Source organism: Rhipicephalus microplus, chromosome 7 (assembly GCF_043290135.1).
Source record: "Rhipicephalus microplus isolate Deutch F79 chromosome 7, USDA_Rmic, whole genome shotgun sequence".
Lineage (NCBI taxonomy): Eukaryota > Metazoa > Arthropoda > Arachnida > Ixodida > Ixodidae > Rhipicephalus > Rhipicephalus microplus.
In genome coordinates this window covers 52873563-52898538 of record NC_134706.1, presented here as the reverse complement: position 1 = coordinate 52898538, position 24976 = coordinate 52873563, and the positions used below count along the sequence as shown (strand labels likewise).

Genomic DNA, 24976 nt, shown 5'->3' with positions numbered 1-24976 from the left:
TAACGGTCACAAGCAAAATACTACTTCATATATTCCGGCAGTCTCTCGAAACAGGCATGATACCGTCTGACTGGAAGCTGGCGAAAATAATTCCAATATTCAAAAGTGGAAATAAAACCTCATGCGAAAATTACCGTCCTATTTCCCTTACATGTATTCGTTGTAAAATTCTAGAACACATCATCGCTTCACATATTTACAGGCATCTGGAATCCAATCATTTCTTTTTCAAAAATCAGCATGGTTTCAGAAAGGGCTTTTTGTGTGAGACTCAGTTGTTTGAATTTACCACAGAGCTTCATGCAAATATGGACAATAATTATCAAACTGATTGCGTATTCCTCGACTATTCGAAGCCGTTTGACAGGGTTGCACACAGTCGCCTGATATCGAAACTTTCCGCCCTGAAATTAGACTCCCGTACATTATCATGGCTTCGCAATTTCCTGTCGAATCGTCAGCAATACACAACAGTCAACAATTTGTCTTCTTCCCTATCTGACGTTTCTTCAGGTGTACCACAGGGCAGCGTACTCGCGCCATTACTTTTCCTCATATTCATCAATGATCTTCCGCAACATGTCTCTTCTTGCATCAGGGTGTTCGCTGACAACTGCATTATTTACCGTCCAATCAAGAACAGTGATCACCTGTCACTCCAAAACGACCTCGACGTAATTAATGGTTGGTGTAGTACATGGCTGATGACACTAAATGTCTCAAAATGCAAAGTAATGTCGTTCACACGTAAACCTAGCATATCCGAATTCTCTTACAGTATTAATCATTCCATTCTATCGACTGCAACACAATATCGGTACTTGGGCGTAATACTGACACCTAATCTATCCTGGTCCGACAACATTATGGCAATCTCTGCCAGCGCCTCGAAATCACTAGGTTTCTTGAGACGTAACTTGAAAGCTGCACCATCAGGCATTCGCAAATTATCTTACTTGACACTGGTTCGCCCTCAACTAGAATATGCCTGTTCGATTTGGTCTCCCCATCAAAAATACTTAATTGACTCATTGGAAAGAATCCAGAATAGAGCAAGCCGCTTCATTGCCAATAACTACAGTCCGCATTCTAGTATATCACAAATCAAACAGGAACTTTCACTCCCACTCTTGAACATTCGTCGCGACATTGCCCTGCTGTCATTCTTTCATAAAATTACCCATTCTTCCCGAATCACCGTTACTGGTCTGCAGAAACCACATCTCACTTCACGTAGACTACACAATCATCTTAGCTATTCCCGTGTATACGGCTCAACAAACGCGTTCGATCAGTCCGCACTTCCACGCGCTATCCGTCTGTGGAACAGTTTGCCTGACGACATTGCATCCCAGACAAACTTTGACACATTCCGTCATATCTTATCAAGCCACTACACAAGCCTCAGCAAGTAGATGCCGTATCATAATTCATTGGTCTGTATTGGTTCATTTTTGTGATTGTCACATTCATGTGCACGAGGATTCTGCCTTGTGGCCGCTGCATGCGCAGGAAATACAGTGTTTCGCCCACGGTTACTATGCGTGTATCTTTTGTACATGTTGAACTTTTGTACATGTTGGTGCTTTTTGTTTGACTTATTATTTTCCAATTGTTTCTTTTGTATTTGTTTTAGTTTGAGATGTATATAAGTATTGCGCCCCTTACTCAATTGTTTCTTTTGTACTTTTTTTTTTCATTTTGAGGTGTCTATATGTATTCCCCCCTTGCTCAATTGTCTGTCTTGTATATTTTTTTCCAGTTTATTTGTATATATGTATAGCCCCCCTTACTCAATGCCCCCCATGGGGCCTGAAAGGTACTTTGAAATAAATAAATAAATAAATAAATAAAATTATTTACTTGTAAATCAAATACGAAAACAATTTATCTTTAAAACAGCTTAGACTACTACAAAGCTTAACATTTCCTGGAATACTGTTGCAGAAGGACATTGCTGTGAAACCACAAATTAATCTACAATAATTATTTTTAATTTTTGGTAACAAGAAATTATTTGATGCTAATTGTGTTTTATTTTGATTACAGAGTTGTCCTTTGTCAAAAATTATTGAGAGAATGGTGGAGTGAAGGGAATTGTATGTAAGGATTGCCATGTTAAAAGTAAAAAATTATGTGAAAGCAGGTGCGTAGCCAGAAGTTTTTTTTCGGGGAAAGGGGGTTCACACAGACATGACGGGTGGGGGGGGGGGAGGGGCACAGGCATCAGCTTTTCTCTGTGACGTCACTATGGGCAGTAGTTTAAACAGATGGTGCACATGTATATCAAGACATGAGATTCCCCCTCTCCCCTTGCGTATGGTTGTGAAGAGAGTAAGTAATAGTACTCTAAGAATGATTGATTATTATGTGGGGTTCAACGTCCCAAAACCACCATATGATTATGAGAGGCGCCGTAGTGGAAGAATCCAGAACTTTAGACCACCTGGGGTTCTTTAACTTGCACCCAAACCTAAGCACACGGGCCTACAACTTTTCCACCTTCATCGGAAATGCAGCCGCCGCAGCCGGGATTCGATCCCGCGACCTGCGGGTCAGCAGCCAAGTACCTTTGCCACTAGACCACCGTGGCGGGGCAAGAGCGGCAAGTTTTCCAGCCATCAATGAATTTGGCTTGTCCGTCTTGAAACTTACGGTAATAGGTTTCGCTATAGAACAACCAATGCTCCGGACGAACGCCGAGGTATGGTTTAATAATCAGCATAATTACGCACGCAATCAGCGAACTTCCCGTGCTACAGTATTAGAAAGAGCTGTTTCGGCAATGGTGATAAGAGCTCCAAAGGCGATAACACTGCGAAAAGCATCCTCCGTAATTAAAGAAAAAAGAACACACGAAGCTTTATTATAACTAAAGCAGTCAATAGCACCGTGAAAGCCTCCTCGTTCCACCACCACCGTGTTTGTTTTTATTTTTCCCTCCACCCTTCTGCGCAGAGCTGGCGCCCGTCAATGTCGCAGCCTGGTCGCTGCGTGGGCAAGGTTCGTTCTGGCGTTGCATAAATTTGTTGCCAGACTTTGGGGTAGTTGTTGCCAGACTGCCGCTAAATTTGGCAGAAAAGTTTTCTCCTGTAGTTGTGGCTTCTCCGTAAGAGTTTGGTGCTATCCGCGGTGCACTTCTTGGCTGAAAATTTTTCTCCTGTAGTTGTGGCTTCTCCGTAAGAGTTTGGTGCTATCCGTGGTGCACTTCTTGGCTGAAAACTTTTCTCCTGTAGTTGTGGCTTCTCCGTAAGAGTTTGGTGCTATCCGCGGTGAATTTCGCGAGTGCATGAGCGACGCTGGCCGTTTTAATTAACGGAATGGACCGAGCCTAGCAGAAGTCGAGCGCGGCACTGCTGCGCAATTAAGATGCCGTTTTAAGTTTGGTGCTATCCGCGGTGAATTTCGCGAGTGCATGAGCGACGCTGGCCGTTTTAATTAACGGAATGGACCAAGCCTAGCAGAAGGCGAGCGCGGCGCTGCTGCGCAATTAAGAGGCCGTTTTAATTCCGTTTTAATTAACGGAAGGAACCGCGCCTAGCAAAAGTCGAGCGCGGTGCTGTCGTGCAATTAAGAGGCCGTTTCAATTCCGTTTTAATTAACGGAAGGAACCGCGCCTAGCAAAAGTCCAACGCGGTGCTGCCGTGCAATTAAGAGGCCGTTTTAATTAACGGAATGAACCTCCCATTACAGAAGTCGAGGCGCGTTCTCTTGCTGTGTGCGCAGCTGTGGGATTAAGATATCGCGTCTCAATATTAGGGATTACGGGGAAAACTGAATAAGAGTCGCAGGAGGTGATGCGCTGCCTCCCTCCCCCTTACTTTTCTTTTTTTTTTCTCAGCTGATCGTGTCGCGTCGACCGCGCGCTACGACGGGGGACGCTACGCTTCCCCTAGCTGTGTCAGCACAAGACATATCGTTCGGACTCGTATATACATGTGATGAATAAGCGTTCAAAGGCTGGTTAATCGGGGTACGTCGGATATGCTACAGCTATGTACGCCTGGAAGGCTTCTTTATCGAAGCAGATGGAGTGAACTAAGCGCGACTTGCGCGTACCTGTAAATGGGACCCAGCCGACGAGCCGCCGTCGCTTACAGGGCCCCACCCACAATAAGCACAAACTACCAAAATTCCAAATAATGATTGTGTATTGTTTCTCAGCTCAAGAGTTTAGTATACAACAAAAATAATAAAATGACATAATAGACATAATAATGACAATAATACAACATAATGACAACATAAACATAAGAATTAAATGACAATATGTCTCACTACGTGCTAATCACAAACTAGATACCGGCGAGCAATTACCTCCATTAATCGAAGAAAAAGGTCTTTCACGTTGGGACGTGCGTTAATTGATCTCCACCAAAGCCACGCGAGGTGAGACGGCATAAGTGAGGTAGTCGTCTTGTTGCTGTTGCGAACGAGACGGCGCTTGGCCTTTTGCCATTCACTTTCAATCCTTTGCGTGTTGGCGCCTGTCGTAGGATCAACGAAGTTGACACTGTGGTTCACGGTGTGCCAGTCCAAGTTTAGCGGTGTTCCGTTGGCATCCACAAGTCTGGGTATGCACTGGTACGCGGCCCACTCGTCGCTGTACACAGTCGTCCCGGGAAGAATGTGCTGCGGGTCGAAGCGATGGCGCAGGCGACAGTCCAATTTCACGAAGGAAGGCCTCTTCCGCGGCAGGGTACCTTATGATGTCGGCGATTTCGACAATGCTGGGGTCTATCCGTGGCGTGGCCATGACGAGACACTTCCTGATTTGGTAACAGTATAGCTTGCATGGCTAACGTTACGGCATTTTATAAGGGTCATGAGGTGAAAAGGGGGATAGAGCGCTCTAACCTTGACAGGGCGCCTACGTGATGCAGCATCAGCGGAAAGAGGGGGTGGGTCACGGCGCCGACGTGGCGCGAGCATCTGGGGAGAAAGAGTGGATGGGCCACGGCCCTAACGCCACGCGAGCACCTGCGGAGAAAGACGGGACGGGCAAAGACGCCTGGAACAAAAAAAAACATAAAAAAGCCTTTTCGGACCTCAAACGTTGGCTGACATGGCGCCGACCCGACGCGACGCGAGTGTCTGCGGAGAAAGAAGGGGGGGGGGGGGGGGCAAAGACGCCTGGAAAAAAACAACATAAAAAAGCCTTTTCGGACCTCGAACGTTGGCTGACATGGCGCCGACCCGAAGCGACGCGAGCGTCTGCGGAGAAAGAAGGGGGGGGGGGGGGGTCACGGCGCCGACGCGACATGAGCATATGTGTGAAAATGCGGGATAGGCGAAGACGCCTGGAATCATACAACACCTAGGTCACGTACTCCACTTCGGTGTTCCTCCTTCTCCACAGCAACGGTGACTTGAGCGGGAGTGCGAACGACGTTACGTGATGCGAGGTGATGTGACCCACGTATCACGTTAACAGTACACCACCCAGGGCACGTACTCCACCTCGGTGCATTAGGCGTCGAGACATGGCCAAACTTGCTCACGTAAACCTCTTAAATTTCCTTATTTGGTGCTCCCTATCTCGGTCGCAATCCCTAAGCTTTAGGATCGTGATCCTTATGAAATGCCGTAACGTTAGTTGTGCAAAGTACATTGTCACCATTTCAGGAGCCGTCGCGTTATTGGACTGTCGAAGACGCCATCGCTTCGAGCGGCAGTTCGACCTGTAGACAGTCGGGAACAGCACAGAAGCGGCCGCCGACATCCGAGTGATGAGGAATTCGCAAGGACCTCGGCTTAATTATGGTGACCCAGGATGCAGTAAGTCGTCACGTACAATCGCCCCGGCAAAAAAAAAAAAAAAAAAAAAAAAACGAGCAGATCCACACTTCAGGTACAATGGTTGCAGGTAACAGCTAGCTGTCCCAGCTCCGCGGGACACTCACAATGCTGGGTAGACAGGGGCAAGGCTCCTTTTTTTTTTTTTGCCTCTCGAGACGTACTTGGTCGTTGCACGTCTCAACGTGAAAGACATTTTCCTTCGATTAATGGAGGTGATCGCTCGCCGATATCCTGTTTAGGGATCCCTGCCATATCGTGAGTGATGAGCGTGTAGTGAGACATATTATGCCATTTTATTCCTATGTACCCACCCTATTGTTTTATACTGCGCTCTTGAGCTCAGGAACAATTTGTGCTTATTGTGGGTGGGGCCCTGTAAGCGACGGCGGCTCGTCGGCTGGATCCCACTTACAGGTACGCGCAAGTCGCGCTTAGTTCACTCCATCTGCTTCGATAAGCTTCGATAAAGAAGCCTTCCAGGCGTACATAGCTGTAGCATATCCGACGTACTCCGATTAACCAGCCTTGGAACGCTTATTCATCACATGTATATACGAGTCCGAACGATGTGTCTTGTGCTGACACAGCTAGGGGAAGCGTAGCGTCCCCCGTCGTAGCGCGCGGTCTACGCGACACGATCAGCTGAGAGAGAAAAAAAAAAGAAAAGTAAGGGGGAAGGGGGGCAGCGCATCCCCTCCTGCGACTCTAATCAGTTTTCCCCGTAATCCCTAATACTGAGACGCGATATCTTAATCCCACAGCTGCGCACACAGCAAGAGAACGCGCCTCGACTTCTGTAATGGGAGGTTCATTCCGTTAATTAAAACGGCCTCTTAATTGCACGGCAGCACCGCGTTGGACTTTTGCTAGGCGCGGTTCCTTCCGTTAATTAAAACGGCATTGAAACGGCCTCTTAATTGCACGACAGCACCGCGCTCGACTTTTGCTAGGCGCGGTTCCTTCCGTTAATTAAAACGGAATTAAAACGGCCTCTTAATTGCGCAGCAGCGCCGCGCTCGACTTCTGCTAGGCTCGGTCCATTCCGTTAATTAAAACGGCCAGCGTCGCTCATGCACTCGCGAAATTCACCGCGGATAGCACCAAACTTAAAACGGCCTCTTAATTGCGCAGCAGCACCGCGCTCGACTTCTGCTAGGCTCGGTCCATTCCGTTAATTATAACGGCCAGCGTCGCTCATGCACTCGCGAAATTCACCGCGGATAGCACCAAACTTAAAACGGCATCTTAATTGCGCAGCAGTGCCGCGCTCGACTTCTGCTAGGCTCGGTCCATTCCGTTAATTAAAACGGCCAGCGTCGCTCATGCACTCGCGAAATTCACCGCGGATAGCATCAAACTTAAAACGGCATCTTAATTGCGCAGCAGTGCCGCGCTCGACTTCTGCTAGGCTCGGTCCATTCCGTTAATTATAACGGCCAGCGTCGCTCATGCACTCGCGAAATTCACCGCGGATAGCACCAAACTTAAAACGGCATCTTAATTGCGCAGCAGTGCCGCGCTCGACTTCTGCTAGGCTCGGTCCATTCCGTTAATTAAAACGGCCAGCGTCGCTCATGCACTCGCGAAATTCACCGCGGATAGCACCAAACTTAAAACGGCATCTTAATTGCGCAGCAGTGCCGCGCTCGACTTCTGCTAGGCTCGGTCCATTCCGTTAATTATAACGGCCAGCGTCGCTCATGCACTCGCGAAATTCACCGCGGATAGCACCAAACTTAAAACGGCCTCTTAATTGCGCAGCAGCACCGCGCTCGACTTCTGCTAGGCTCGGTCCATTCCGTTAATTATAACGGCCAGCGTCGCTCATGCACTCGCGAAATTCACCGCGGATAGCACCAAACTTAAAACGGCATCTTAATTGCGCAGCAGTGCCGCGCTCGACTTCTGCTAGGCTCGGTCCATTCCGTTAATTAAAACGGCCAGCGTCGCTCATGCACTCGCGAAATTCACCGCGGATAGCACCAAACTTAAAACGGCATCTTAATTGCGCAGCAGTGCCGCGCTCGACTTCTGCTAGGCTCGGTCCATTCCGTTAATTATAACGGCCAGCGTCGCTCATGCACTCGCGAAATTCACCGCGGATAGCACCAAACTTAAAACGGCATCTTAATTGCGCAGCAGTGCCGCGCTCGACTTCTGCTAGGCTCGGTCCATTCCGTTAATTAAAACGGCCAGCGTCGCTCATGCACTCGCGAAATTCACCGCGGATAGCACCAAACTTAAAACGGCATCTTAATTGCGCAGCAGTGCCGCGCTCGACTTCTGCAAGGCTCGGTCCATTCCGTTAATTAAAACGGCCAGCGTCGCTCATGCACTCGCGAAATTCACCGCGGATAGCATCAAACTTAAAACGGCATCTTAATTGCGCAGCAGTGCCGCGCTCGACTTCTGCTAGGCTCGGTCCATTCCGTTAATTATAACGGCCAGCGTCGCTCATGCACTCGCGAAATTCACCGCGGATAGCATCAAACTTAAAACGGCATCTTAATTGCGCAGCAGTGCCGCGCTCGACTTCTGCTAGGCTCGGTCCATTCCGTTAATTAAAACGGCCAGCGTCGCTCATGCACTCGCGAAATTCACCGCGGATAGCACCAAACTTAAAACGGCATCTTAATTGCGCAGCAGTGCCGCGCTCGACTTCTGCTAGGCTCGGTCCATTCCGTTAATTATAACGGCCAGCGTCGCTCATGCACTCGCGAAATTCACCGCGGATAGCACCAAACTTAAAACGGCCTCTTAATTGCGCAGCAGCACCGCGCTCGACTTCTGCTAGGCTCGGTCCATTCCGTTAATTATAACGGCCAGCGTCGCTCATGCACTCGCGAAATTCACCGCGGATAGCACCAAACTTAAAACGGCATCTTAATTGCGCAGCAGTGCCGCGCTCGACTTCTGCTAGGCTCGGTCCATTCCGTTAATTATAACGGCCAGCGTCGCTCATGCACTCGCGAAATTCACCGCGGATAGCACCAAACTTAAAACGGCCTCTTAATTGCGCAGCAGCACCGCGCTCGACTTCTGCTAGGCTCGGTCCATTCCGTTAATTATAACGGCCAGCGTCGCTCATGCACTCGCGAAATTCACCGCGGATAGCACCAAACTTAAAACGGCCTCTTAATTGCGCAGCAGCACCGCGCTCGACTTCTGCTAGGCTCGGTCCATTCCGTTAATTAAAACGGCCAGCGTCGCTCATGCACTCGCGAAATTCACCGCGGATAGCACCAAACTTAAAACGGCCTCTTAATTGCGCAGCAGCACCGCGCTCGACTTCTGCTAGGCTCGGTCCATTCCGTTAATTAAAACGGCCAGCGTCACTCATGCACTCGCGAAATTCACCGCGGATAGCACCAAACTTAAAACGGCCTCTTAATTGCGCAGCAGCACCGCGCTCGACTTCTGCTAGGCTCGGTCCATTCCGTTAATTAAAACGGCCAGCGTCGCTCATGCACTCGCGAAATTCACCGCGGATAGCACCAAACTTAAAACGGCATCTTAATTGCGCAGCAGCACCGCGCTCGACTTCTGCTAGGCTCGGTCCATTCCGTTAATTAAAACGGCCAGCGTCACTCATGCACTCGCGAAATTCACCGCGGATAGCACCAAACTTAAAACGGCCTCTTAATTGCGCAGCAGCACCGCGCTCGACTTCTGCTAGGCTCGGTCCATTCCGTTAATTAAAACGGCCAGCGTCACTCATGCACTCGCGAAATTCACCGCGGATAGCACCAAACTTAAAACGGCCTCTTAATTGCGCAGCAGCACCACGCTCGACTTCTGCTAGGCTCGGTCCATTCCGTTAATTAAAACGGCCAGCGTCGCTCATGCACTCGCGAAATTCACCGCGGATAGCACCAAACTTAAAACGGCCTCTTAATTGCGCAGCAGCACCGCGCTCGACTTCTGCTAGGCTCGGTCCATTCCGTTAATTAAAACGGCCAGCGTCACTCATGCACTCGCGAAATTCACCGCGGATAGCACCAAACTTAAAACGGCATCTTAATTGCGCAGCAGTGCCGCGCTCGACTTCTGCTAGGCTCGGTCCATTCCGTTAATTAAAACGGCCAGCGTCGCTCATGCACTCGCGAAATTCACCGCGGATAGCACCAAACTTAAAACGGCCTCTTAATTGCGCAGCAGCACCGCGCTCGACTTCTGCTAGGCTCGGTCCATTCCGTTAATTAAAACGGCCAGCGTCACTCATGCACTCGCGAAATTCACCGCGGATAGCACCAAACTTAAAACGGCCTCTTAATTGCGCAGCAGCACCGCGCTCGACTTCTGCTAGGCTCGGTCCATTCCGTTAATTAAAACGGCCAGCGTCGCTCATGCACTCGCGAAATTCACCGCGGATAGCACCAAACTTAAAACGGCATCTTAATTGCGCAGCAGCACCGCGCTCGACTTCTGCTAGGCTCGGTCCATTCCGTTAATTAAAACGGCCAGCGTCGCTCATGCACTCGCGAAATTCACCGCGGATAGCACCAAACTTAAAACGGCCTCTTAATTGCGCAGCAGCACCGCGCTCGACTTCTGCTAGGCTCGGTCCATTCTGTTAATTAAAACGGCCAGCGTCACTCATGCACTCGCGAAATTCACCGCGGATAGCACCAAACTTAAAACGGCATCTTAATTGCGCAGCAGCACCGCGCTCGACTTCTGCTAGGCTCGGTCCATTCCGTTAATTAAAACGGCCAGCGTCGCTCATGCACTCGCGAAATTCACCGCGGATAGCACCAAACTTAAAACGGCCTCTTAATTGCGCAGCAGCACCGCGCTCGACTTCTGCTAGGCTCGGTCCATTCCGTTAATTAAAACGGCCAGCGTCACTCATGCACTCGCGAAATTCACCGCGGATAGCACCAAACTTAAAACGGCCTCTTAATTGCGCAGCAGCACCGCGCTCGACTTCTGCTAGGCTCGGTCCATTCCGTTAATTAAAACGGCCAGCGTCACTCATGCACTCGCGAAATTCACCGCGGATAGCACCAAACTTAAAACGGCCTCTTAATTGCGCAGCAGCACCGCGCTCGACTTCTGCTAGGCTCGGTCCATTCCGTTAATTAAAACGGCCAGCGTCGCTCATGCACTCGCGAAATTCACCGCGGATAGCACCAAACTTAAAACGGCCTCTTAATTGCGCAGCAGCACCGCGCTCGGCTTCTGCTAGGCTCGGTCCATTCCGTTAATTAAAACGGCCAGCGTCGCTCATGCACTCGCGAAATTCACCGCGGATAGCACCAAACTTAAAACGGCCTCTTAATTGCGCAGCAGCACCGCGCTCGACTTCTGCTAGGCTCGGTCCATTCCGTTAATTAAAACGGCCAGCGTCACTCATGCACTCGCGAAATTCACCGCGGATAGCACCAAACTTAAAACGGCCTCTTAATTGCGCAGCAGCACCGCGCTCGACTTCTGCTAGGCTCGGTCCATTCCGTTAATTAAAACGGCCAGCGTCGCTCATGCACTCGCGAAATTCACCGCGGATAGCACCAAACTTAAAACGGCCTCTTAATTGCGCAGCAGCACCGCGCTCGGCTTCTGCTAGGCTCGGTCCATTCCGTTAATTAAAACGGCCAGCGTCACTCATGCACTCGCGAAATTCACCGCGGATAGCACCAAACTTAAAACGGCCTCTTAATTGCGCAGCAGCACCGCGCTCGACTTCTGCTAGGCTCGGTCCATTCCGTTAATTAAAACGGCCAGCGTCACTCATGCACTCGCGAAATTCACCGCGGATAGCACCCAACTTAAAACGGCATCTTAATTGCGCAGCAGTGCCGCGCTCGACTTCTGCTAGGCTCGGTCCATTCCGTTAATTAAAACGGCCAGCGTCACTCATGCACTCGCGAAATTCACCGCGGATAGCACCAAACTTAAAACGGCCTCTTAATTGCGCAGCAGCACCGCGCTCGACTTCTGCTAGGCTCGGTCCATTCCGTTAATTAAAACGGCCAGCGTCACTCATGCACTCGCGAAATTCACCGCGGATAGCACCAAACTTAAAACGGCATCTTAATTGCGCAGCAGCACCGCGCTCGACTTCTGCTAGGCTCGGTCCATTCCGTTAATTAAAACGGCCAGCGTCGCTCATGCACTCGCGAAATTCACCGCGGATAGCACCAAACTTAAAACGGCCTCTTAATTGCGCAGCAGCACCGCGCTCGACTTCTGCTAGGCTCGGTCCATTCCGTTAATTAAAACGGCCAGCGTCACTCATGCACTCGCGAAATTCACCGCGGATAGCACCAAACTTAAAACGGCCTCTTAATTGCGCAGCAGCACCGCGCTCGGCTTCTGCTAGGCTCGGTCCATTCCGTTAATTAAAACGGCCAGCGTCACTCATGCACTCGCGAAATTCACCGCGGATAGCACCCAACTTAAAACGGCATCTTAATTGCGCAGCAGTGCCGCGCTCGACTTCTGCTAGGCTCGGTCCATTCCGTTAATTAAAACGGCCAGCGTCACTCATGCACTCGCGAAATTCACCGCGGATAGCACCAAACTTAAAACGGCCTCTTAATTGCGCAGCAGCACCGCGCTCGACTTCTGCTAGGCTCGGTCCATTCCGTTAATTAAAACGGCCAGCGTCACTCATGCACTCGCGAAATTCACCGCGGATAGCACCAAACTTAAAACGGCATCTTAATTGCGCAGCAGTGCCGCGCTCGACTTCTGCTAGGCTCGGTCCATTCCGTTAATTAAAACGGCCAGCGTCACTCATGCACTCGCGAAATTCACCGCGGATAGCACCAAACTTAAAACGGCCTCTTAATTGCGCAGCAGCACCGCGCTCGACTTCTGCTAGGCTTGGTCCATTCCGTTAATTAAAACGGCCAGCGTCGCTCATGCACTCGCGAAATTCACCGCGGATAGCACCAAACTTAAAACGGCCTCTTAATTGCGCAGCAGCACCGCGCTCGACTTCTGCTAGGCTCGGTCCATTCCGTTAATTAAAACGGCCAGCGTCGCTCATGCACTCGCGAAATTCACCGCGGATAGCACCAAACTTAAAACGGCCTCTTAATTGCGCAGCAGCACCGCGCTCGACTTCTGCTAGGCTCGGTCCATTCCGTTAATTAAAACGGCCAGCGTCACTCATGCACTCGCGAAATTCACCGCGGATAGCACCAAACTTAAAACGGCATCTTAATTGCGCAGCAGTGCCGCGCTCGACTTCTGCTAGGCTCGGTCCATTCCGTTAATTAAAACGGCCAGCGTCGCTCATGCACTCGCGAAATTCACCGCGGATAGCACCAAACTTAAAACGGCCTCTTAATTGCGCAGCAGCACCGCGCTCGACTTCTGCTAGGCTCGGTCCATTCCGTTAATTAAAACGGCCAGCTTCACTCATGCACTCGCGAAATTCACCGCGGATAGCACCAAACTTAAAACGGCCTCTTAATTGCGCAGCAGCACCGCGCTCGACTTCTGCTAGGCTCGGTCCATTCCGTTAATTAAAACGGCCAGCGTCGCTCATGCACTCGCGAAATTCACCGCGGATAGCACCAAACTTAAAACGGCATCTTAATTGCGCAGCAGCACCGCGCTCGACTTCTGCTAGGCTCGGTCCATTCCGTTAATTAAAACGGCCAGCGTCACTCATGCACTCGCGAAATTCACCGCGGATAGCACCAAACTTAAAACGGCCTCTTAATTGCGCAGCAGCACCGCGCTCGACTTCTGCTAGGCTCGGTCCATTTCGTTAATTAAAACGGCCAGCGTCACTCATGCACTCGCGAAATTCACCGCGGATAGCACCAAACTTAAAACGGCCTCTTAATTGCGCAGCAGCACCGCGCTCGACTTCTGCTAGGCTCGGTCCATTCCGTTAATTAAAACGGCCAGCGTCGCTCATGCACTCGCTAAATTCACCGCGGATAGCACCAAACTTAAAACGGCCTCTTAATTGCGCAGCAGCACCGCGCTCGACTTCTGCTAGGCTCGGTCCATTCCGTTAATTAAAACGGCCAGCGTCACTCATGCACTCGCGAAATTCACCGCGGATAGCACCAAACTTAAAACGGCATCTTAATTGCGCAGCAGTGCCGCGCTCGACTTCTGCTAGGCTCGGTCCATTCCGTTAATTAAAACGGCCAGCGTCGCTCATGCACTCGCGAAATTCACCGCGGATAGCACCAAACTTAAAACGGCCTCTTAATTGCGCAGCAGCACCGCGCTCGACTTCTGCTAGGCTCGGTCCATTCCGTTAATTAAAACGGCCAGCGTCACTCATGCACTCGCGAAATTCACCGCGGATAGCACCAAACTTAAAACGGCCTCTTAATTGCGCAGCCGCACCGCGCTCGACTTCTGCTAGGCTCGGTCCATTCCGTTAATTAAAACGGCCAGCGTCGCTCATGCACTCGCGAAATTCACCGCGGATAGCACCAAACTTAAAACGGCATCTTAATTGCGCAGCAGCACCGCGCTCGACTTCTGCTAGGCTCGGTCCATTCCGTTAATTAAAACGGCCAGCGTCGCTCATGCACTCGCGAAATTCACCGCGGATAGCACCAAACTTAAAACGGCCTCTTAATTGCGCAGCAGCACCGCGCTCGACTTCTGCTAGGCTCGGTCCATTCCGTTAATTAAAACGGCCAGCGTCACTCATGCACTCGCGAAATTCACCGCGGATAGCACCAAACTTAAAACGGCATCTTAATTGCGCAGCAGCACCGCGCTCGACTTCTGCTAGGCTCGGTCCATTCCGTTAATTAAAACGGCCAGCGTCGCTCATGCACTCGCGAAATTCACCGCGGATAGCACCAAACTTAAAACGGCCTCTTAATTGCGCAGCAGCACCGCGCTCGACTTCTGCTAGGCTCGGTCCATTCCGTTAATTAAAACGGCCAGCGTCACTCATGCACTCGCGAAATTCACCGCGGATAGCACCAAACTTAAAACGGCCTCTTAATTGCGCAGCAGCACCGCGCTCGGCTTCTGCTAGGCTCGGTCCATTCCGTTAATTAAAACGGCCAGCGTCACTCATGCACTCGCGAAATTCACCGCGGATAGCACCCAACTTAAAACGGCATCTTAATTGCGCAGCAGCACCGCGCTCGACTTCTGCTAGGCTCGGTCCATTCCGTTAATTAAAACGGCCAGCGTCACTCATGCACTCGCGAAATTCACCGCGGATAGCACCAAACTTAAAACGGCCTCTTAATTGCGCAGCAGCACCGCGCTCGACTTCTGCTAGGCTCGGTCCATTCCGTTAATTAAAACGGCCAGCGTCACTCATGCACTCGCGAAATTCACCGCGGATAGCACCAAACTTAAAACGGCCTCTTAATTGCGCAGCAGCACCGCGCTCGGCTTCTGCTAGGCTCGGTCCATTCCGTTAATTAAAACGGCCAGCGTCACTCATGCACTCGCGAAATTCACCGCGGATAGCACCCAACTTAAAACGGCATCTTAATTGCGCAGCAGCACCGCGCTCGACTTCTGCTAGGCTCGGTCCATTCCGTTAATTAAAACGGCCAGCGTCACTCATGCACTCGCGAAATTCACCGCGGATAGCACCAAACTTAAAACGGCCTCTTAATTGCGCAGCAGCACCGCGCTCGACTTCTGCTAGGCTCGGTCCATTCCGTTAATTAAAACGGCCAGCGTCACTCATGCACTCGCGAAATTCACCGCGGATAGCACCCAACTTAAAACGGCATCTTAATTGCGCAGCAGTGCCGCGCTCGACTTCTGCTAGGCTCGGTCCATTCCGTTAATTAAAACGGCCAGCGTCACTCATGCACTCGCGAAATTCACCGCGGATAGCACCAAACTTAAAACGGCCTCTTAATTGCGCAGCAGCACCGCGCTCGACTTCTGCTAGGCTCGGTCCATTCCGTTAATTAAAACGGCCAGCGTCACTCATGCACTCGCGAAATTCACCGCGGATAGCACCAAACTTAAAACGGCATCTTATTTGCGCAGCAGTGCCGCGCTCGACTTCTGCTAGGCTCGGTCCATTCCGTTAATTAAAACGGCCAGCGTCACTCATGCACTCGCGAAATTCACCGCGGATAGCACCAAACTTAAAACGGCCTCTTAATTGCGCAGCAGCACCGCGCTCGACTTCTGCTAGGCTCGGTCCATTCCGTTAATTAAAACGGCCAGCGTCGCTCATGCACTCGCGAAATTCACCGCGGATAGCACCAAACTTAAAACGGCCTCTTAATTGCGCAGCAGCACCGCGCTCGACTTCTGCTAGGCTCGGTCCATTCCGTTAATTAAAACGGCCAGCGTCACTCATGCACTCGCGAAATTCACCGCGGATAGCACCAAACTTAAAACGGCCTCTTAATTGCGCAGCAGCACCGCGCTCGACTTCTGCTAGGCTCGGTCCATTCCGTTAATTAAAACGGCCAGCGTCACTCATGCACTCGCGAAATTCACCGCGGATAGCACCAAACTTAAAACGGCATCTTAATTGCGCAGCAGTGCCGCGCTCGACTTCTGCTAGGCTCGGTCCATTCCGTTAATTAAAACGGCCAGCGTCACTCATGCACTCGCGAAATTCACCGCGGATAGCACCAAACTTAAAACGGCCTCTTAATTGCGCAGCAGTGCCGCGCTCGACTTCTGCTAGGCTCGGTCCATTCCGTTAATTAAAACGGCCAGCGTCACTCATGCACTCGCGAAATTCACCGCGGATAGCACCAAACTTAAAACGGCATCTTAATTGCGCAGCAGTGCCGCGCTCGACTTCTGCTAGGCTCGGTCCATTCCGTTAATTAAAACGGCCAGCGTCACTCATGCACTCGCGAAATTCACCGCGGATAGCACCAAACTTAAAACGGCCTCTTAATTGCGCAGCAGCACCGCGCTCGACTTCTGCTAGGCTCGGTCCATTCCGTTAATTAAAACGGCCAGCGTCACTCATGCACTCGCGAAATTCACCGCGGATAGCACCAAACTTAAAACGGCATCTTAATTGCGCAGCAGTGCCGCGCTCGACTTCTGCTAGGCTCGGTCCATTCCGTTAATTAAAACGGCCAGCGTCGCTCATGCACTCGCGAAATTCACCGCGGATAGCACCAAACTTAAAACGGCCTCTTAATTGCGCAGCAGCACCGCGCTCGACTTCTGCTAGGCTCGGTCCATTCCATTAATTAAAACGGCCAGCGTCACTCATGCACTCGCGAAATTCACCGCGGATAGCACCAAACTTAAAACGGCATCTTAATTGCGCAGCAGCACCGCGCTCGACTTCTGCTAGGCTCGGTCCATTCCGTTAATTAATACGGCCAGCGTCGCTCATGCACTCGCGAAATTCACCGCGGATAGCACCAAGCTCTTACGAAGAAGCCACAACTACAGGAGAAAAATTTTCAGCCAAGAAGTGCACCGCGGATAGCACTAAACTCTTGCGGAGAAGCCTCAACTACAGGAGAAAAAGTTTCCGCCAAATTTAGCGGAAGTCTGGCAACAACCACCCTTCCAGTCTGGCAACCATTTATGCAACGCAAAAAACGAACCTTGCCGCTGCGTGTCATGCTAGCATCGAAAGGTTTCGAGAGACCCAGCGGCAAGCGCGCTCAGATAGAGGGCGATACATGTGGTATGGGCGAGGGAAGCGGCGCCAAGGAGAAGCGATAAACGGTGTCGCCACAATAGGAATCTTCGATTTGGCTTGCACTAGTTCAGAAAAGTGCAGGTGCAGAAAAAGCGGTGCCAAGCGGTGCAGTGAGCGTGCAGCGCCGGTCGAGCAAGTGCAGGTGCAGCCTCAACCACGCCTCGGCACTAGCCGACACTAGCGCGCGACGGCTACAGCCAAAACGAAGGCGTGAGTTGACGTGAGTGCAGGCCGGAGAACACCTTGTAGTGTAAGCCTAAAATAGCCGCCTCCGCCGCCTTGTCCGATCAATACACGGCCGTGATGGCACTTCTTGTGACTGCGATGGAATTGCTGGACTCGAGCAGCGACGACGATTCCGTCAGCGGTGCCGTTTGCAGTGACTGCGACGATGAGTACGACGATGCGTGCATCTTGGTCGCGTGCGCGTTGGTGCGCGACGATGCCAACCGTGTACCCGGGTACGAAAGCATTATCGGCAGGTACCATGAGTATGAATTCAAGCGCCTCTTCAGGCTGTCCAGGGAGACTTTTGATAGTTTCAGGGCCAAGTTCAAGACTTCAGCCTTCTACCCAAGGGCAGTGCAAGGCCGCCAACAAATCAGTGCCGAAAAAACATGCCTCATAGCGCTTGTGTACCTAGGCTCACAAATATCTATGTACGCCATAGGCGACAAATTCGATGTTACCGAGTCGTCTGTTCATGTTTGTGTGACACGGGTCGTTCACTTCTTACACGCTATTAGCGATGAGATAATTTGCTGGCCTAGTAGCGCGGAAGTGACCCGCATAAAGAACGGCTTCCTCGCCAAAAGTAAAGGCAAGGGCCCAAGAAACACCATCGGCTGTATCGATGGATCACACATCGGGATACTCACTCCAAGCGAATCTACGCAGTCTTACTTCAACCGGAAAAAGTGGCCTTCGATAATCCTGCAAGGAATCTGCGACGACAGGAACAAGTTGCTGAACGTGTTTATTGGGTTTCCAGGTTCGGTTCACGACGCCCGTGTCCTGAGGGAGAGCCCCTTCTTTGCACGCGCAATTCAGGAATGTGAAGACAATTATATACTGGGTGACAGTGCATATCCACTGATGCCATGGCTCATGACCCCATTCAAGGACAATGGAAGTTCTTTTCCTACGTGGAAAAAGAGCTTCAATAAACGACACAGTCAACAACGAGTGCTTATTGAGAACACCTTCGGCCTGCTTAAACAGCGTTTTAGGAGGCTCTACCTTGTTGATGCAAAAAGTGTGCAACAGTGCTGCTATATAGTTATGGCTGCGTGTGTGCTACACAACATGTGCAACGATGAAAGGGACTTCCTTGAGGAACTTGCAACGCTTCCCCAAGAAGAAGATGTGGGCAATGATGAAAGTGAAGGAGATTTTGATTGCAGTCTGCCAGGCTACAGTCAGTCTCTGCGAGAGTTCATTGCAAAGGAACAGTGCTAGAAGTTCATCTTTGCTTCGCGATTTATTCAGTGTGCAAATGTTTTGCGAAGTGGGGTGCCGCGTCTAGAAGCAATGTTTTTTTTTAACAAATTAGATGGAGTAGACACTGCTAGTGTTATAAAAGTTTATTGCCCATATTATAACCCGTCCTTATTTGAGAGTACGTCGATCAACCGATCGAATCGCTGCATGCGCTCATCATGCCGCTTTGCCTTTGCCTCTTCCCATTTTTTTCTTTCCTCCAGTTGTTTCACTGCTGCCTCCTCTTGCTTAGCTCTCGAAGCTTGCATTTTTTCTAATGCCTCCAAGAGCGGCGTGACTTGGGACCTACTCTGGCGCTTCCTTTTTGGCGTTGTGCTGCTCCGAACTTTGGATGCTGTGTTGCACTCGACTGGGACTGCTGCATCTTGAGGTGCTTCAGTGATGCTGGTGCTGTTGAAAGTAATTGTACAGGTGCCATGTCATTTCCAGGCTACAGCACAAATTAAGTAATTTTTACTTACTCTGGACTTGCACTAGGCAGGATTGTTTTTCCAGGCTCCAAGAGCAGCCTTGGATTTACACTATGTTCTTTTTCCAAGACTTCTGCCAGCTCTCTGTAATAGACACTATGAGAATCACTGAAGATATGAAGACACAATCGTAACTTACTCTTCATATTCACAGTTCACACGGTGGTGACCTGAAGAATTGTTGTCTTTTTTTGACTTTTTATATGCTCTGTCCAGCGACTTCCATTTGTTTTCCACTTGTGTGGCAGTCACGTTGCACAAGAACTCCGTATTGATGGCCTCAGCCAACTTCTTCCACAGAAGCCTTCTTGTGCTAAACAAAAAAGCAAAGCACAGTTAGTAGGAAAGAAGGAAGCGACGTAACGTGACCCAAGTCTTGCAGTAGCACATGAACCTTTCCTTAGTACTTCATATGTGTAGCTTTCAGGGATAATTGCTAGGGATGTTCGATTATTCGAAAATTTTGGATAATGAATCAAACAGCACTGTATTCGGTTCCTAAGTCGAATCGAATTGCACATATTCTAAGTAACAAATATTCTTTTAATAATCGGCACTGGCGGGAGAACCCCAAAACAACGAAACAGCTACAAGTCATTCTTTCAATCCCTAATGTGACCTGTACGCAGCCCAAGCTTTTGCAAGACTACCTACACTATATTGATTGTCGAATGAATGCGCTTCTGAAAGCTCCATTCTTGCTCAATTTTTACTGCACTTTAGCTGTATCGCATTTATCAGCTCCTGTCTTCGTCTTGTAATAACCAAAGGTGGGAACTACGAGTGCTTGCAGCTTCACGACTAGCAACAGATACAAGTTTTGCGTTTGCGTAAATTGTTCTTGCAGATGTAAATTTCAACGCCCATTGTTATCCGCTTTTAGTGCGCAGGCCATGTTGTGATGACGGGTTGATCTGCTCCGTTACATATTTAGTTGTATCTGCAATGTTTGGTTGTAAATTGTTTTGTTTTTGTGTCCCAATTTTATTTAAAGTGAGGTGACAAAGTCTCACGTTGATAACGCTAGTCAATGCCGTAGTTGAACCTACAATTACAAAATGTTACGAATATTCTAGTTCCTGCTGCATACGAGATTACCTTAGTTTTCGTAATTGTGGTATTTTGAGTAGATTCAAACTGACTGTAATGGCCTTTGTCGAAAGTTTGTGACTATTTGTTTCAAATAAAATGTTCTGTTCTAAGGCTGTTTTGAAAATGGTCTACTTACTATTCAAACAGTATTCAATTACTATTTGTATTCTATTTGGTGCCATTACTATTTGACTCTTACTTGATTAGGTTCCGAAATTCACTATTCACACACTTCTGATAACTGCGAACGTTCTTTTTGTGCGGGAAGCATTATGTTGGAGAAGTTGAACATTGTGTAAATCACTCTTTTGGATCATAAAGCTTCACTAAGGAGACAGCCATATTCTAACCTGTCTTTGCATTGTAAAACATGCAGCTGCGCAACCTTGTTTGCTGACACGACGGCGCAGTCTAGGTTCAAAGATAGGGTAGCACGTGTCAAGAAGCATATCTCTTTTAACAATGAGCTGCACCATCTTGAAAAGTGGCAGTGCGAGAGAAATACGGACAGACAGTGAAGACACAAGGACTGCAGGGCGAGACTTGCTAGAGATGTGCCTCAGAATAACAACATGCAATTCCCTCTAGTGCAAATTCTCAAGGCAGCACTACACTTGCAACATGGCTTGAGCTTGGAGGTGCTGCACCTTTTCGGCAAGACAGCGGTTGTGCAATGCCCAACACAAAAGCACCGTCGCTGTTTTTGAAGATCACTTGACTTAATGAAACATTACGAATGCCTTCGTTGTGTATATATGTGCGTGACTATACATACTGTTTGTGTGTATATGTAAACGTATATGTCACAGTCAGGCGCATAGCCAAAATTTTTTTTCAGTGGGGGGGGGCAGTAAAATGTAAATTGCTGGCAGTAAAATGTAGGCAACAATAACCATCGCCATTGTGAACTTCATGCGCCCTTATCTTGTTGGTGCTTGCCTAGAGTGAAACGGAATAATAAAAAGCTGCAAATAATTTTGGACATAGGATGACATACCGAAGTGCCCTGGTTTTTCCCACCAAGTCCTTCATTTCCGAGTATTTGGCGATGAAGAACCTTGTTTTTCGGGCGCTCCAAAGCTCTTCCACATCTTCAGCCGACGCGGCTGCTGCTGGAAATGCGGCTAAAGCCCCATCGCTGTCAACGTCGCCGTCGCAGGCAGGAGAAGGCGTCGGCGGTTGTGCCGGAGGGGGGTCATTTTCACGATTCCCTGCCATGAACCGCAACGTAACGCGCTTGCCGTCTGCAAGGGCGAAAACCAAGATTAAAAATACCGACATAGCATAAGCAATGCTACGAGGCTGTTTGCTGACCGACTACGACTCCTGGCCGCTAACCACGTTTTTTGGCAATGCATGCAGCCTGACTTACCTGATGCCTCATAGACGTAACCGTTGGCGTCCGTCATAAATGACCCGTCGGGATTGTGAAGTGCCTTAACTTCCTTTTGAACGCCCTGAACAACTATTTGCAACGTCGTCTGCTCTGGCCTTGGGGGGACGCCCGCCATGCTGCACTACTCTGCACCTGCTTTGGAGTGCGTGCACGCCGGTACAGAACTCGTCAGGAACTAGGCTTACACCTAGACAAAACGAGGGAGCCAGTGCAGAGGGTGCGACAGAGGGCGCGCGCTGCTCCGGCAAAACGAGGACGAAGGTGCTGCACCCTTTGAACTGGTTCAGCCGGTGCAGCCAAAACGAAGAGACCAAATGTCGCGCCATGCGTCTAGACAAAGTGGCGCTTGGCCCCCGCCAGCGGAGCGCCGCGACACAAGTAGGCGATTCGGGCTGAGGCCGGAGAAGCCTGGTTATGGGCACGGTGTACGCATACCGTGGTCGTGCAGTAGGCTAGCGTGCGTGCTGAAGCTTGTCGGAAAAGGATGCAGTGTAGTTGGGGGTGTTCAGAACTTAAACGCGAGCAACAGCCGCGTACGCCTTAAGCCCAAACTCCATAAGCGCGAAAATGTACGCGACAGCGGCGAGCGACGCGACGTAGATCGGCGTCGCGCGATCAGTCGCTAGCGCAGGTATGCATAGCGCAGGCAAACCTCATTCACGCGACGGCTTCGGCGAGCGAATTCCACTGTTGCTGGCATGAGGCCGTCAACTCGCACCAAGAAAACCGCGTAGCGAGCGGTTTCCAATTTAAAAATAAGATATATTGTTGTGTAATGGAACGGAAAGTGTTTATTATTGCCTTGCAGCATTTTTTATATGCGCATGCTTAATAAACATTGCGTTATTTCTTGTTGCGCATACCTGACTCGGGCAGGGTCACGTGCACCTATGTAGTCTTCGTCTTTTCCGGTTTTTCGCTATTGGCTGCTTGAGCCTAGCACTTCCGGGCGATGAGCGACGGTTTCCAAATCTGGAGAACCGAGCGATCGCGCGAAAACGAGCACGCGACACGTCGCGCGAACGCCCTGTTTCGTCGCTCATAGCGTCGCTCGTCGCTGTCGCGGGCATTTTGGCGCTTATGGAGTTTGGGCTTTATAATAATAGTTCGCGTAACCGTTATTACCTCTGTAATAGCACTGCTTGTAATTGACGTACCAGAAGCGTGCATACTTGGACATGTAGTCCATAATTTCGTTTTGGCGCAAATACTTTTTTACAAGGAACGAAATGAATGCGATAGAAGCGGTTGCCGAGGTCGGATCAGCGGCTACGGTGCTGACCCGAATGTCGCGGGTTCGAACCCAGCCGCGGCGTACGCATATCAATGGAGGCGAAATGGCAGAGGCGCGTGTACTGTGCGATGAGAGTGCAGGTTAAAGAATAAAAGTCAGTCCGAATTTCCGCAGCCCTCCACCACGCCATCTCCCATAATCACATCCTGGTTTTCGGACGTAAAACTACAGCACGGTAAGAATATGCAATCTAGAAGTACACGTTGTTGGGCTAGTACAGTTTATGTTCGAATAGAAGTCGCAGTTGTGGCTCTTTCGAGCAAAATAATAACGAGGGAAGGAGCGCAAAGCCATAACTGTGGCTTCGATCTAATTGACGTGTATATACACACTTATATTGAAAAAGAAACGTAATGTACTACATAAACACGGACTATTTACACTTGATGCATCTGTACATGAAGATGCACCACCGAGTCCGTGTCGACGTGTCGTCCTGTCCTATAGCAGTTCACGATCCTTATTATATTTGTGGCACTTATGCGGTATTCCCGCACCGGCTTCCAAATGGTGGCTGTGGTGGTTAGACGGAAACGAAAAAGGCACTTGACTTGTGCAGTGCCTTGAGGGCGTCGGCGAAGCAATTAATAGAAAAGGTGGAGATATAAAGGAATGAGAGCACTCGGCACGGAAGGCGCGGCAGAAAAGGTAAGAGAAAAGAGAAAGCTCGGAAGACTGTTGGAGGAGTCCGAGGACGGGGCGCCGACCGGCGAGAGCTACATCGCAGTAATACCTTGTACAACCATTCGGAACGAAATACACCGAGAGAATCTCTGCCAAATGACAGAGGCTCACAAACACACACGTATAGACACAGTCACTTACGGACGCGCTCAAAGAACGAGAGGCATGGTGCCGCTTGCTACCGACGAAAGCTGACCTAAACCAACTCAACTGAAGTGCACTTCTGCAGCCACTTACCCGACATAGCGTAGGAGCAACCAAACGATCTCCGAAGTATCCAAGCGTGTAAAATCCTGCTTTGAGCCCACAAAAGAAATGCGGAGTCCGTCGAGGAGGGTAGAGCGGACAGCGTACCTCACAACTGCTTGCTAACTTCGAACGAGCAACTGAAAAAAGTTCCGCCGATCACACAACTCGCGCTGCTCAAACGCTCCTCCACAAAATTCGAAACCACATGCTGTGATCTCTAAGAGAGTACGGTCATTCTTCAATGTTGCCACGCTATCGCTCTGAAAAAAGGCGGTGCACGTAGAGTCACGTGTCTTGCTCTTGGTAGCCAATCAAAAGCGCTGCGGCAGCCCAAAACGCCTGACTGCACCCTGGCCATACCCTCTGGAGTATTGCTATGTTTACTGTAACGGGAACCGTACCGCATTCGTTTTCCGACCACCTCCCTCTCTGTTCCCATTTCAGCGCGCTTGCGTGTTGGAGGTGTTGTGATCATTTCGCGCCGTAAAGGCTTCTTCTCGGTCGTCTCTCGAACTCTTCCCTCCATGCTCGTCTAGCTTTTCTTGGCTGGCAGCATACGTAATGTGCTTTGGAAAGTGCATTGTAATTCGATAGTTTCAATGAGCTAGTTTCGTAGCCATTGCGGCTTCAGGGTCGATATCGGAGTTTGTGTCCTTGGTTGTGAGCGGAAAATCAGCATAATCCGCGACCAAAAAATCGGGAATGATGCTTATGTGATAAATAGAAAAAAAAAACAGATCCCACGTACCACGGGAATTGATGTCATGCAAAGCATGCGGAGGGAAAGTGACCAGTGTAATTTTACGGTTGAGCGAAACGTGACAAAATGACACTAAAGATATGTACAAATCTTCCCACATGTGTATGTTGAACCGCCGGATACGTTTTATCGAGCCAGT

General features: G+C 49.9%; 1 protein-coding gene across 1 annotated transcript; it reads right to left on the bottom strand.

Moving 5' to 3' along the window:
- Positions 1 to 18648: 18648 nt before the first annotated feature.
- On the bottom strand, positions 18649 to 21767 carry LOC142767465 (uncharacterized). Its single transcript, XM_075869184.1, has 4 exons — positions 21452 to 21767; positions 19502 to 19675; positions 19354 to 19446; positions 18649 to 19282 (listed from the first exon to the last, which is right to left on the bottom strand). Exons 1-4 carry the CDS (start codon positions 21733 to 21735, stop codon positions 18988 to 18990), a joined length of 846 nt encoding a protein of 281 aa, XP_075725299.1. The 5' UTR covers positions 21736 to 21767; the 3' UTR covers positions 18649 to 18987.
- Between the last annotated feature and the right edge of the window lie 3209 nt (positions 21768 to 24976).